A 15,970-nucleotide genomic window follows, 5' to 3' on the forward strand; every position below is an offset into this window, starting at 1 on the left:
GCTGAACATGTTGAAGTATAATAGAACACGTTTTGAGGTCCAGATAACTTTAATCATCGCCTTGTGTGTTTATTGTTCAATTTGTCTGTCTCAGAACAAATATCCACATCAGCAACAACCAGCATATATTATTCCCTAAAGAAAGGTCGCAAAGCTATACCTTTCAATTATAGAATCGTATCAATATTTATTATGTACTTAAATGTGAAAAACTGATAGTTCTGAGTGGAAGGTGATATTTTCAATGCAGTGACATTTGATGTGTTCAGAGAAAATATCACTTTGTAAACCTACAGAATACCGAACACCTAACCCTAAAGCTAACCTTAAACGTCACCCTAACTCTAAACCTTACCCTAAACCTAACCCTAAACCTAATCATAAACCATACCCGAAACGTTACCCTTAACCTAATCCTAAACCTTACACTAAACCTAACCTAACGCTTGCTTTCAAAGATGGCGTATAGCCCGTATTCATGGCTCAACGGGATGCTCTGTCCAGTATCTTGTTACGCGACACAATAAATGGCAATGCAGACATGTACGTTTCACCAAATGCATTTGCACAGCAAGTATGGGCATGACCGACCAGTCGGTGTATTTCAGGAGAGGGCTCTCTGTCTCCTACGTAATAACCAAATGACTGTAGAGATCCATTTTATGTCTGCTTTATGGGAAAATCAGAGACGTGTGGAAAGTGTCATGCCAGTACATATTTTGAAATACATACAACTGTCATCACAAAAGGTCTGTGTTAACAATGTGAGCTCTGAATGCCGAACTAGAGTGAAAGGTAGGTGTTGTAAAGCGACCAGAGTTGGTAACGTGACCAGATTATATTTGCAGGACAGAGAAGTGCGTCTGTGGGAGATTAAGTGGAATGAATATTCAGTTTTTGTATTAGTCATATTTGCTTTATGAACACTCATGTTGTAGCTTAATTGATTGCTTTTATACATGAATGTTGACACAGACCTGTCTGTCGTCAAGACCTCATGACACTGTACACTCCCTCAAGAACTCTCCGCTCAGTTACTCCTGTCCATGCCTACTTGTAAACTCAAATCGTTTGGTGCCAAGTCCTTTCAGTATGCAGCTGCTACCCTTTGGAACTCTCTGCCTCTTGATCTAGAGCTAGTACCAATTCTGCTTTTACTAGTACCAATTCTGCTTCTCTTCAAAGCGAGGCTCAAAACGCACCTCTTTCAACCATATGTTTCATAAATCCATGTATTATCTTGTAAATATGAACTGTGACTGGTCAGCGCTTTGAGCATTGCCTTAGTGTGGTGGAAGTCAGTGCTGTATAAATACTCTTTAATCATTTCAAAAGATACAGTATATATAAACTTCAGCATGATGGACCAAGAGATGTTCAGACTGGGACATGGACAGAACTGATAATCTTTGATATTTAGATGTAACAACTCATATTCCTTTTCACGACGGATCTTATGCAAATCTAACCCCATATCATATTACGATGTTTTAAGTTCATACAAGTGATAACTGTTTGGTCATTGAGATCTTGATTTATCCTTGCTCTTCTAAAATATCTTGACTATCTTTGGAACAAGCCTCAAAATCATCATAACTTATGAAGTTATTAATGGACCTAACGATAAATGCAACCTGAGAAATTAATAAGGCAGAAAGGTCTAAAGGTCTAAATGATTTAGCCTTAAATATATATTGTAAATGACGTGATGGAAAGTAGGGTACTTTGATCTGACAAACCTATGGTATCAAACGACAATTGCAAATATTGGTAAGATGTCTCTGGTATGTTGTAAAACTAGTTAAGTAAGTAAGGAAACTCATTGTCAACAACACCTTTTGGCCGGATATCCCCAACATTGTTCCACTTCATAATAGTTTATATATAGATTTGGTCATTATTTGGGCTGGGCAATAAAACAGGTTACCGGTTCAGACATGAAAACGAAATGTATTGTGATACCGAAAACCGGTATTAAGATATGCATTCGAAAAACTTCGTAATTCTCAGAAATCTTCGGATATTTCCGTTCTTCACTCGGGAAGACAAGTTAAGTTCGGTTTGAAGTTGTGTTCTTCATTTTTGTTCAAGTGTTTCGCAATGTTTTGGATCCCGACTGGGTCAAGTTGCTGTCTAATTTGTTTCACTGTTCCAACTACTGCGCTTACCCCCTTGTGATACAAACTCATAACTGCTGTTTGAAACTATGTTAAACAACTTTTATCCCACGTTGAATAAAATTTTGAGATTTAAATTCTCAGTTGGCAAGATAAAATTAGGATTCGCAATCTTTTTTTCGCTTTATTTTCTTTAACACTTTTGTTTAAAGGGTAGCTCATCGGTACGTTTTCACTGCATACAGACTATAGAGATTCCTATACAGCGGGAAAATTCCAAACTCTCTATGGAATGAATGCAATAATGCCGTTGAACTGTGTTATATTTGAATTAGAAATCCCTATGTTTGACAAAGGAGGATTGGACAGCTGACCAGAACGGGTCATGCGTATTATTCAGCCTTGAGTGAGGATTCTGTAAGACATCAGTGACACATCGCAGGTTAAACATAGATCGAGTTGCTGCATATTGTGGGCGTGACTTGGAAATCAAAACATATCCCCGTCAATACCAGTCCTGTTGCACGTCATATCTGATTTTATTATAATCTCAATATGCAACCTGTCAGAAAGACTTATACACATCATTCACCTTGACTAACTGGGTCTGCCTCAGAGTGCTGTCCTCTGAAGCCACAGATTTCATATCAATAGCATCGCATTTTTTCTTACCATTTTAGTTTGTGAAGTTTGTATTATGAAGGTCGGACACAACAGGTCTGTCACTCATGTCGTTGATCGTAACTCATCTGAATTTGAAATACTATACTAAAATAGATGTAAACTTAATGCTAACATTAGGTTAAATCTTTCAACTACAGCGTGACTGCGAAGGGCCCAGTGTGCGATGGGGACTCGTGTCATGCTGACATGTCATGCTGACAACATGGTATTCTCATTTATTTTCTTAATCTTTTTCTTAGCTTCTGGATTCATATTTTGGGCTAATGATTTATTTTGTGGGCTACTAACTTTCAGGCTGAACTAACCCGACCGGCATTCAAATATTTGACACTGTTTTACACACCGATAATAGGTACCGCGAATGATCATAACGGTGTGATTTGTCTTTTAGAGTAGTTACTGATCCCATAAACTCACGTTTACTTAAAATACCTTCTGCCATTACCAGGGTCCACGCTTCTATACACGGAGCATTGATTAATGAATTCAGGGCACTTTTTACAATTGTGGTTCAGGCAAGTGATGATGACCTGGATAGTCCAACGCACACGTAAAGAATATGCTTTACGCAATATCGCAAAAGCTATGATCGCATATTCATGTACTGCGAAACACTTCTGGGCAGTACATTTACTTATAGCAGTGTGTGCACTTCAGATCTCTGATTTGACCTGAAAGACGCCGGTGCTAACCATTTAACCGTTTTCTGACATGACAAGACGCAGACTTTCATAAAATATACGATGAGTTAACGGTTTAAGGAGTAACCTGTCGAGACATCAGTGATACACTGAACATTAACCACCTGGTTGTACGTCGACTTGTGAGGAGGATCTGGAACAGCAAAGAAGATCATTGGCCATGGCAAGACTCAGTTCCATTACGAAACACCGTGCCGGTAATAGTGATATGGAGTCTGGCACTACACTGATGCCATCTGAGGGAAGGTCTTCCGGTCAGACATCCCTTCCTTGCATGGTATTACGGATGTTGTTGGCGGTTGTTTACAAGGCACATGAGATCGGCTGATCCCTGTGATGGTGGCCCTCCGTGAAGGTGTGGTGACGTGTTTAAGAATGTCTGCCAGCTGGATCTCATTACATCCCCTAGGATAGCAAGTGGTCTACCTTATCAACAGGAATTGACTGATACCACAGACGTTCTCCTTGTTGATAACCATCCCCTTGTCGTCCGATAAGCGTGGGCGGTGACGACAGACCTTACCATTCCCCAGCCATCACTTGCAGAGCAACGTCATCGAAACGTTACTGTGGTACGTACGGAATCACCAGTTGGATGCCATCGAACATCTTTGGATGACAAGTTCAAGAGCTCGACCAGTTCGCAATCTGCAGAGACTGATACACGTACTCCATGAAGAATGTCAGAGGATTTCGAGCATGACGATTCGACAGTAAGAGGTGGAGACTGGACACTGTTTTCCGCGGCTGCATCGGGTGGCAGGTTCTTATATGCGCCCCAGTTCGGTTAACTGAACATCTGTAGTTACCTGATTTCCTGTAGCAAGTTTTGTATTCTTACTTAAAGTCTTAAATTGCCTGTCTATTATATTCTCGGTCTGCGGAATTCAACTATTATTAATTCATATTGATGTTCATTCAATGCAGATAAGATATTTCCGTTTAAATGATGACAACCATGTATGACAATGACCAATCTACAAAACGACACAGAAACTGTTGAAGCATTCAAAGAATGTCAAGCCAAGAACATGTGGTTATCAACTGTCTCTTTACAGCTGCGAAAAGGATATGGATTGATCATTCCGGTAAAATGAGTAGGGAGCAAAATATTTGAGTGAGTGAGTTTGGTTTTACGCCGCTTTTTGCAATATTCCAGCGATATCACGGCGGGGGACACCAGAAAAATGTGGGGAATCGAACCCGAGCGAACCCGAGCGAACGCTGTAACCACTAGGCTACCCCACCGCTAGCAGAATACTTGAATAAAAACATGCTCTAAATAATGAGTATTATTATTACAATTTGATTTTAAAGTCACATAGAGAATAACAAAAATGTAAAATGTGATTAGTTTCGATGTCCTTGGTGATGAGACAGCAGCTTCTTTGATTTTAAAGTAAATGTTCGGACATGACTTTTGTTTCTCGAATTAATTTAAAGATAGCAGTAAACCTGTCAAGTGTCAAGCATGTCAAGTACGCTGGCGTCAGATTCCCCATTGCTCTCGATGCCCTTGGTTTGGTACCTCATGATCTCTTAGTGCAGATTAGGAGCTTGTGACCGAGTTCTCCACAGGCAGCACAACCCTTCTGACACTCTGGGTAGTGCAGAAGGATGCAGTGTTAGGGAGTCTACACATTCTCTGCAAAGATCTTGGTGGTTCGACTTGGCAGCGTTTCATGGGAGAAGTCATATTCGCTATCTGTACAGCCTGTGAAAGGAGGAAGGGTCCTGAGCTAATGATGAACATTAACAGCCTTACTGTGAGAGGATCACCCGAACCCTCTCTGCTGCATTTCTAATCGTAATCTGTAAAACTAAAGTGCCTCTCCCAACCAATTCTTCAGAGCCGCTCAGACAAAGCCAGTGTCAAAAACATATGTTCTCAGTATGATAGTTACCGACAGACTAACGGACGCTGTTTTACAAATGCAGTGTGAAGAAAGTTGTAATGATGGACAAATAGCTCAGTCAGTATTTTAACCAGAATATTCACATATGAAATACGTCAGCTTTAGACAGTTCTACTCAACTAATGCATGGTTTAAACAATGACTTCTAAGTTCTGAATTGGATGAAATTTAGGAATTTTTTTATTATCATATTTTATTACACGGAGAAGCTACAGTGTTCACTCATGTTTTACAAACTTCTTTACGATTGGTACGTTTGTTGGGTACAACACTTTGCTATCAAGCACAAATCACGAAATCCAGATATCCATCCAATCAGCTACATCAGGCATTGGCTGCTCATGGGTTGGGGGTGGAGTTGGTACTTGTGACATATCCGCCCTGCGTAGCATGAACTAATTTGTCAAGAAAACGTCGAGAGCTTCATTTCTTACTTGGTGAAAAGTACATCATTTACATTCTGAGAATTTGCACTCTTCATACACATGTCATCTGACATCCACAGTTGTATCACGTGTTGCTCCTGTGTGTGGATAAAAGGCAAATTTCATTCCACAGGAGGATATTTGAAGAGGACGTGACAAAGGTACATTTCCAACGACACTCTTCCAGAATGATCCTGCAAGTAACACTACTCCTCGCTGGTCTGGCTGTTGCCAGCGGTGTCATCTGTTGCCCACCCATGCAGTTCAACGCGTTCCAGTATGTAACCTTTGTCAACTCCACGACCAAATTGCGTGTAAGTACAGAACCCGTCAATCATTCGCTAGCACATGCAGTCACTATCTCCTCTCCGTCGACTTCAAAGCTATGTTTTCGGTTTCTACAGAACGACACGCATGATCATGAATGATTTGGCTGAACGGTAACTTGGCATGGATAGATTCTCTTCTGAAAATCCCAAATGGCAGGATTATGTTATACAAAGCAATCTGAGCACTTATGAAATCATAACTTCCATTCTTTAACACTTGCTTACGATCATCGATGCACTTCCATCATTTTGTGAGGACCACGATAAACAAGAACACCATTTTATGGATAACAACGTCTTTGCGGATCACATAATAAAGAAGTTGTTATCCATAAGCTCTAATAAAACTATGATCATTACCATACGTTGTTATCATGACACCACAGGGCAGTTCTAACGGCAAACGGCAAACATCTTACATATAAATATTAGCGGAGGTCCCGATTCACTGAAGTAGTCGAAGAATGGTCGCAATGACTAAACGACCAAACAATCGACCATTTTTTTCTCATGATCGAACACAAATAATTTTGGGACTCTGGTTTGCATTAACATTTTTCACAAGGTTGGTTTTGTCTGTTACATTTCACAGGAACTACAAGCTCATTACTTGTCATGACTGAATTTATCTTAAAGACTCCAGGAAATTTATGTTCGTAACGTACTGGGCATCCTTAAAAAATCGGTAAATGCATTTGGTGCTATTTGCACTTTACATGTTGTTTTCTCCTTTTTTTTCATTAACAAACATAATCAGAAGTTGATCAATTTTTTTCGATGATTGATCAGTTGTAGTGAACCAATCATCAAATGTGAGATTCTAACCAATTTTGATGGTGGGGTTGGAAGTGGGGAATCTCAGTTACGATATCTTCCACTCAAAAGAAATAGCATTGTACGTCTATAGTTAAGCAACGCACCTCAAGGTGGTATTTCAACCATGTCGTTATAATAGATTCCTGTTATTGCAGTAACAGAAAGGATTCCTGTCTTATCTTCTCCCGAGTGGTATTTTTTCAGTCACGGCTTCTAAAGAGGATTTATTTTTCTCAGTTACTAAAAACGCCACAGTTTACATTAAATTCATCTTTATTTTTGAAAGACATCAAAACATAATATCATTTGTTCCGTTGTTTTCGGGACTGTTTTGTGGTTTAGCCTAGTGGTTAAAACGTTGGCTCGTTAGGTTCGGTTCACCACATGGTGTCTCCCGCCATGATATTGCTGAAATACTGTACAAAGCGGCGCAAAACCACATTCACTCACTCCTGTGTTTCCAACTATAAATATTCAAGCACCTGCAAGCCAAGGTCTGTCTGTCATGTATCAAAGTGTTAATAAGGGTCTGGTTCGAAGTCCCACTGAAGTAGGGGCGGCCTTCACACGGCAAACTACAGTTAGACTCCAAACTCCAACATTTTATTCTCCAGAAACCGCCAGCAGCGGTACATGAGATAGACGTATATACATTTACATAATATATAAGAGAGCAGCTTACACGATAGCACGATATACGATAGTAACAATATTTCATTTCTTAAATGCACTAAAAATATGATTCAATAATTATAAAAAGGTCGATAAGGTCGCCTTTGGTGGTAGTGGACAAGAGCTTCTTAAAGATGGACAAATTTGGGAATTCTAGTGTTCAGAGAAGTCGCCGTTGGAGAAAATTTCACATCTGAACAAGTAGTGAAACTCGTCTCCAACAGTGTTTGATACTGAAAGTGGACATTGTCAGTCTTCACGTGGAGTGCCCAACCATAGGCCAGTCTCAATTGGTAATTTATGGCCAAATGTTCTAAACTTCAAAATTGGGTTGCATATATTTTTGGAAGAATATGGTATTTTTCTAAAATTGGTTGCGTTTTGAAATATTTATGGGACTTCAGTCAAGATTAATGATAATGACAACACATTTAAAAGTTGTCACACTCGCATTTTCACACTTTAAGCACATGTTGCCAAACTGTCGTGTTATTTGACCGCCATGTCGCGATTCGTTGACTGAGATTGGTTGCTTCTCAACAGCACTTCACACGTCAATCTTGAGCTTGACAACACAGAACGCTGCAGAGAATAGTGATCCTTTTTCTCGACAACGGTTTAACAAGTCTGAAACTGACGTTGGTGTCGAGTTTTGGGAATGTTCACACTCTCAAACTCGAGTTTGAAAACATGAGTCGTCAAACTTTGGTTTGTCGCGTGAAGGTCGCTTTACGCACTGTACCGCAAATGCGTATGTTTTGTTAGTTCGTGGTACATTTATCTTAATAGTATGTGCGCTTATATGGCGCCAAACTCCATTCACTAGGTGAGTGCTCATAGCGCTAACAGTCAAAACAGCCTGTCACATGACTTATTCCACCGGGTACCCATTTGCTGTTGGGTGAACAGAGGCAATTTTGAAGAAACTCACTTGTCTAAGGTGAGACCACACGTGTCACGTGCTTCGTTGTGGGGTAGGACTGAAGTCCTACAAACTCTGAGGAGTCAAGCTGCCGGTCACCCATCAGAGCTCTCTCCGCGCCCAACTTTACCTGACCGGGACCTGAGCTTTATGTAGAGGACTCCACGCGCCACCACGTTCTGTACTAAGAAATACTACGGGGTGTGATTGTTCTAAAACTGGTTTCTGTTTTGCATCAACTTTTACATGTTTGTCTTTCTTAATTTGGAATTTGAGAAACGTTGTCGCCATTCAAATCTTTCTGAATTGACATATTCTAATATCTCCTGGTTGTTTGGGGCATGTTTCAGGCTTTGCACCAAATGGTCTACGACGGTCTCAATCAAAAGTACCTCCTCACCGGTGACTGCTTGAACAAGAACTGTGGAACCACTAAAGTAATCTATGACTACCAAAAGGTAAGGAAGTGTTTTACGACAATTAGTTGTTGCATGTCTCAGCGGACAAGCAAAAGTTTGTTTTATTTTACATTGTCACCTGTAAAGCATATGAAGCAGTGGGGTAGCCTAATAGATAAACCCCTGGTTCGATTCCCCTGGTGTCCCCTCGCCGTGATATTGCTGGAATATTTCACGCGGCGTAAACCTGAACTCACTCTTTCCAAGGCATGCACTTCTTCGTATCGAGTGATAAATAATATGGGTATACGTCACAAAGAATTGTAATCGTTATTTCTAAATAATAATGATTGTTGTTGCAGAGGACTGGTTACAACATAGACTCAAAGGCACGAACTTGTACAACATTCCCTCTTCAAGGAAATTTCAAGGATCAGGAGAATATCTGTGTTCCACGTAAGTCATTATAGAAATATATCGACGCAGGTTTGATTTTGTCTGCGTCCAGCCCTCAATCAGACTACAAGCAGAGGAGGCCCCCGGTAACATTTGCATGTCTCACTTGTCGATAAAAACCGTCGGTGTACCTTACATATAGATGCATGTATACTGATTGTGTGACATTACTCTATCAACCACTGGTTTACCTGGTCCAGATCCAATCATTTACAGGGTTCTTCTATGTTCATCGCTCACCCATTCGTAACCATCAAGTTCTAGCCAATAGAGATACCTTGTCGCAGCATAATATGGTTAGTACGGATAAATATTGCTAGAGCACTGTCGACCCATATGTTATCTTCCATGCGTACAACCACACCGAGATGCCTTGTCGTGGTGTAAAATTCAAATCCCACTTAGACACATCATATTGACAAAAAGCTCCCCTTCGTTGTTTTATCAAAATTCATACCGAGCTCTTTAAGTGAAAACAGCGCGTTCTTTCAGCGTCAGTTCACTCACAGTCAGAATCACCCGGTCACGGTTTAATTGTACATGACGGGCCAACGTGAACAAAATACATTCAGACGTTGGCTGGTTGGCATGTTCTTCAACGCCGCAATATTCCAGCTACATGACGGCGAAAATAGTCGAGACTGGACCAGACAATCCACTGATCAATAGCATGAGCATCGATCTACGCAGTTGGGATAAGAGACATATGTCAACAACGTCAGCGAGCCTTACAGACGTGGGTTTGTTCCCTGAAATGTAATACATCATGCACGGTGTGCCCTCTCACCAACTGTTTCCTAACACTGGCATGGGCAAGTATATGGCGATCAACATTGTCTCGAGGTTTAATCCGATGCCCTCACTGACGGTAGTTTGTCTTTTAAGACCCGTGAAGATAAGGGTAGCATAGCCTTCAGCAACCCATGCTTGCCATATAAGGCGACTATGCTTGTCGGAAGAGGCGACTAACGGGATCGGGTGGTCAGGCTCGCTGACTTGGTTGACACGTCATCGGTTCCCGATTAATCACTGGATTGTCTGGTCCAGACTCGATTATTTACAGACCGCCGCCATACAGCTGGAATATTGCCGAGTATGGTGCAAAACTAAACTCACTCACTCACTCACTTGTCTTTGAGAGGCATTAAGTTGTCTTACGGAATATCATGAGCCCTTTAAGGCAAAATGAAAGTCACAGATCAGTGCACTTTCGTGGATCCACAGCCGAGTGAACATTATATTTAGCAACTGGTCTATCATGAACATGGTTTAAGACAATGGGTGACCCTTTCCAGTCAGGGATGGAAGGGTGAAAAAATCCCAGTAATGCCAAATAATCTGTGTTCAATCTTTAGAAGATAACATACTTACGACTGACAACGTCTTTATTATACTATTAAAAACAGTAGGGGATATTGTTCCGGTGTTTTCGGGACGGTTTTGTGGTTTAGCCTAGTGGTTAAAGCGTTCGCTCGTCAGGTTCATTTCCCCACATGGGTATAATGTGTGAAGCCCATTTCTGGTGTCTCCCGCCGTGATATTGCTTAAATACTGCAAGAAGTGGTGTAAAACCAAACTAAGTCACTCTGGTGTTCAATGCAAATGATGAAGCTAAGGACGAAAGAGATGATGAAGAGAAATAATACCATTTCATCTGTGTGGACATATACTTAGGGAAACAAATAAGACAACACATGAAAGCACAAGTGTTCCTTTAATTTTTTTTCAGATTTCTTCACATACGGTGCGATAAAATTTTGTGGCGAAATCTGGGAAAAAGGGATAGTTTGTACTCTGATATGTTCCCTTAATTCTTTCCCTAAGTATATGTTACTTTTTCCCATATGCATTGGTAGGCATTGGCTTCTGGTATGCTCGCAAAATGGAATTCCCCCATTAGACATTGAAAAATCCTGATAATACACAAACATAAGCTGTGTCGAATGTTTCGAAGGTAAGATATTCATCGATTTATCGATAACTTCATTATCCTTTCATTATTAGACGTTTCATCCCCTACCATCACAATAACAGCTTATTCCTAGGCATTATCGGGATTATTTTAACCTCCCTGTCTCCGTGTCTTAAACAAAGTTTTTTGGGTTTTTTTCCACAGGACGCGCCGTCTCTGCGGGCCCTTCCTTTTACGGTTACGACGTAAACACCATTGCGTCAACGGCGTACAGCTACGACAGCACCACCACCGACGGTAGACATCGTAGTGTCGAGGCCATTGTCTCAGATGACAACTGTATACCACTCGTCAGCACCACGTTTTCAACAGACAACGCAGGTTGGTGTGGGCGAATGAGTGAGAGGGGTTGAGTCATTGAATGGCAGCACTGCTGAGCGGGTGGGTGAGTTTCTGACTTTGTGAGTAATCGAGCGATTTTGTCAGTAAACGAACTGAGGTTACTTATGTCAGTTAGATCAGTGAGTGAGTTTAGTTTTACGCCGCACTCAGCAGCTATTGCAGCTATATGGCGGCCGTCTGTAAATTATCGAGTCTAGACCACACAATCCAGTGATCAACAACATGAGCATCGATCTGAGCAGCTGGAAACCGATGACAGGTGTCAACCAAGTCAGTGAGGTAGGCCACCCGATCCCGTTAGTCGCTTCTTCCGACAAGCATAGTCGCCTTTCATGGCAAGCATGGGTTGCTAAAGGCCTATTCTACCCCGGGGCCTTCACGGATTATTTCTGAAAAACTATGTTGTGTCATTTATTATCCAGGGGCGATGGGGGAGCTTTTAATTTTCGGTACGACTTTTTAAAGCTTTTTAACCAGCATCTTTCTGCATCACTAAGAGGAAATTGAATTACCAGTTTCGAACGTGATAATACAGGCCACGTCAACTCACCACCCGTTAGTCGCCTCTTACGACAAGCATAGTCGCCTTATATGGCAAGCATGGGTTGCTGAAGACCAATTCTACCCCCGACCTACACTGTCTTTTGCTGTTCATGTATGTACTTTCTCTCCAGGAGAAAACTCTCTTCAAGTTCTTGGGTATAATAACTTCTATCCCGGGATCAAGGACATCAGCGTCTTGGAAATTCCGACATATTGTCAGCTCTGATACCGTAAGTACATCAGAAATAACGTGTTCAGTTTGCAATACTGTCCATGAATAAATTCCAACCTGTCCCTCATTATATACAATTTAAAAATGTAGGGAATATTCCATTTTCCGAGCATACCACTTGCCCATGCTATGCAAAGGTGAAAAAGTAACATATATCAATACAGGTGAAACACTTCCAAAGGAATGGAATAAATTTTCCCTTTTTTTCTCTTCATCATCTGTTTCCTCTTAGGCTTCATCATTTGTATTTTATCAATCTTGTTAATCCAAAATCCCCTACTTTTTAAATGGTATAAATCCTCACATTTCGCTTAGTGAAAATAATAAGACAAATAATTCTAAGACAATGATTGTCAGTGAACATCAAATACTGGCCTTTCACTCAATAACACAACTGTAAACATAAAATACTCAATTTTCACTCAATGGCAAAATTAAACAGCAAAACTATCATTTATAAAACGGCACAGACAACACCAAATACACGCCTTCCAGTGCCTGACATAGTACATCAGTACTATTTTTTATGCCATGGCACAGTCAGCCTCAGTACTATACTTAAACTCTATGGCACAGTCATGACAGCGCTATTCCTACACTCCATTGCACAGTAAACACCAGGACTATCCTTATACTGCGTGGCACAGTCAACATCAGTACTGCCCTTATACCCCATGGCATAGTCAACATCAGTACTATCCTTATACTCCATGGCATAGTCAACATCAGTACTATCCATATACCCCATGGCTTAGTCAACATCAGTACTATCCTTATACCCATGGCATAGTCAACATCAGTACTATCCATATACCCCATGGCTTAGTCAACATCAGTACTATCCTTATACCCATGGCATAGTCAACATCAGTACTATCCTTATACTCCATGGCATAGTCAACATCAGTACTATCCATATACCCCATGGCTTAGTCAACATCAGTACTATCCTTATACTCCATGGCATAGTCAACATCAGTACTATCCATATACCCCATGGCTTAGTCAACATCAGTACTATCCTTATACCCATGGCATAGTCAACATCAGTACTATCCTTATACTCCATGGCATAGTCAACATCAGTACTATCCTTATACTCCATGGCATAGTCAACATCAGTACTATCTTTATACTCCATGGCATAGTCAACATCAGCACTATCCTTATATTCCATGGCATAGTCAACATCAGCACTATCCATATACCCCATGGCTTAGTCAACATCAGTACTATCCATATACCCCATGGCTTAGTCAACATCAGCACTATCCTTATATTCCATGGCATAGTCAACATCAGCACTATCCTTATACTCCATGGCATAGTCAACATCAGTACTATCCATATACCCCATGGCTTAGTCAACATCAGTACTATCCTTATATTCCATGGCATAGTCAACATCAGCACTATCCTTATATTCCATGGCATAGTCAACATCAGCACTATCCTTATATTCCATGGCATAGTCAACATCAGCACTATCCTTATATTCCATGGCATAGTCAACATCAGCACTATCCTTATATTCCATGGCATAGTCAACATCAGCACTATCCTTATATTCCATGGCATAGTCAACATCAGCACTATCCTTATATTCCATGGCATAGTCAACATCAGCACTATCCTTATATTCCATGGCATAGTCAACATCAGCACTATCCTTATATTCCATGGCATAGTCAACATCAGCACTATCCTTATATTCCATGGCATAGTCAACATCAGCACTATCCTTATATTCCATGGCATAGTCAACATCAGCACTATCCTTATACTCCATGGCATAGTCAACATCAGTACTATCCTTATACTCCATGGCATAGTCAACATCAGCACTATCCTTATATTCCATGGCATAGTCAACATCAGCAGCACTATCCTTATACTCCATGGCAAAGTCACAATGAAATCCTATCTTTTCACTCAAGTGCACACAAATAGTATTTCAATGGTACAGTCAACATTATATTTCAGCACTAAACCTCTGGTAATTAGGACCCGTTTTCAACATTCTGTCAGTCACAAATTGTATTCTACATGTTTTATAATATTATACATTTACGCGAAAATAATTGCTTTCATTACTTTTGTTGAAACAATTAATTTGAATAAAATGAACACGCATATAGCTGCAATTTAGTTCCACACCAACAGCATGTATACTTTTTCTGTTTCAGTACAATGCCAAGGAGGTGCTACTGGATCTGCCTTTTCATGTATATCTTGCCAAATGTTGAAGACATGATTAATACAATTTATTCCATGAAGTGGGTTACACTGTATTTATGTTTTTTGTTTGGTATAGGCTAGAGTCTAATCAAATAGAGATGGACAGGCCTCGCAGATTTTTCATGTTTGTTTTGATGTCATGGATGGGTATGGGGGTTGGGGGTGTCATTTTAGAAATACTTTAGACGAGCGTAGTTTTAAAAGTGATTTTTCTTTTCACTAATCATTCACTCACCATAATGCCAGCCTTGACGAACACATTCCATATCTGAATACTGGGTGTTTCAGTCATTGAACAAAAATCTGAAAACTGAAAGTACTCACCAAAATGAAATGTGTAATTATGGCCAACTGTTTCACAAAGGCTGACAATGACCGATTTCTCTTATGTCGCGACTGGTTGACAGGTTTCGGTTTATCATCGTTTTTCATATGGATAAAAAATGGAGTTTCCTAAAATTGTATCCCCCAAATAAAATTTTCCGAGCTTAAGCCATGTATGCAAGTTTAGATACATTCTTAAGGACCCTATGCATGCACACACATAACTGCATTTCGAACAGTTTGTATCGCTTATTTGAAAGTTGTTTTTCAGGGGTAAAATACACTGCCGAATATTAAAACTGTTTCTCGAAGCAATATCACAACAAGGGACACTTCTCACAATGATCCCGTGTGGGGAATCGAACCAGGGTCTCCGGTGTGACGAGAAAACACCTTAACATCTGGGCTATCCCATCAGCCTGACTCAAAACAGACACGCTATATCTAAACAAATATGATGTACTGACAGTGGTCATCGCATCCTGGAGAAGGGATAACTACTCTACGAACATTGAATCAAGTCAACAGATTCCACACAAAGGATCAATTACTATATTCTATAATTTGATTTAGTCACGATATGGCTGGAATATTCACTCGCTCTCACTCTCTCATCGACTCATTCGGCACTCTTTGACGTTTTCTGTCATGGATTCATATAATGTGAAGACATAGGAAGTGTAACAAACTGCACTACCTATTAAGTCAGGTGGTGTGAGCTCTGCAGCCCAGAATAATCAAGGACAAAATCCCATGAGTCCTATATATATTTGTAGTTCTGGTGTTTCCTAGGTACATATGTCACAGACACTTTCTAGATATAGTTGTAGCTCTAGTATTTCCGGTATCTTCCCACAAGACAGACCTCCCACAAGACAGACCT

At 40.4% G+C, this 15,970-nt stretch overlaps 2 protein-coding genes across 2 annotated transcripts; one reads left to right on the forward strand and one right to left on the reverse strand.

Annotated features, from left to right (window-relative positions):
* Positions 1-5,962: 5,962 nt before the first annotated feature.
* On the forward strand, positions 5,963-14,816 carry LOC137268841 (ependymin-related protein 2-like). Its single transcript, XM_067803406.1, has 6 exons — positions 5,963-6,157; positions 8,933-9,040; positions 9,343-9,436; positions 11,553-11,729; positions 12,425-12,523; positions 14,712-14,816. Exons 1-5 carry the CDS (start codon positions 6,032-6,034, stop codon positions 12,517-12,519), a joined length of 600 nt encoding a protein of 199 aa, XP_067659507.1. The 5' UTR covers positions 5,963-6,031; the 3' UTR covers positions 12,520-12,523; positions 14,712-14,816.
* LOC137267655 (uncharacterized) lies at positions 13,886-14,425 on the reverse strand. Its single transcript, XM_067802129.1, has one exon. It carries the CDS (start codon positions 14,423-14,425, stop codon positions 13,886-13,888), a length of 540 nt encoding a protein of 179 aa, XP_067658230.1.
* Positions 14,817-15,970: the final 1,154 nt, after the last annotated feature.

Source organism: Haliotis asinina, chromosome 16 (genome assembly GCF_037392515.1).
Source record: "Haliotis asinina isolate JCU_RB_2024 chromosome 16, JCU_Hal_asi_v2, whole genome shotgun sequence".
NCBI classification, from domain to species: domain Eukaryota; kingdom Metazoa; phylum Mollusca; class Gastropoda; order Lepetellida; family Haliotidae; genus Haliotis; species Haliotis asinina.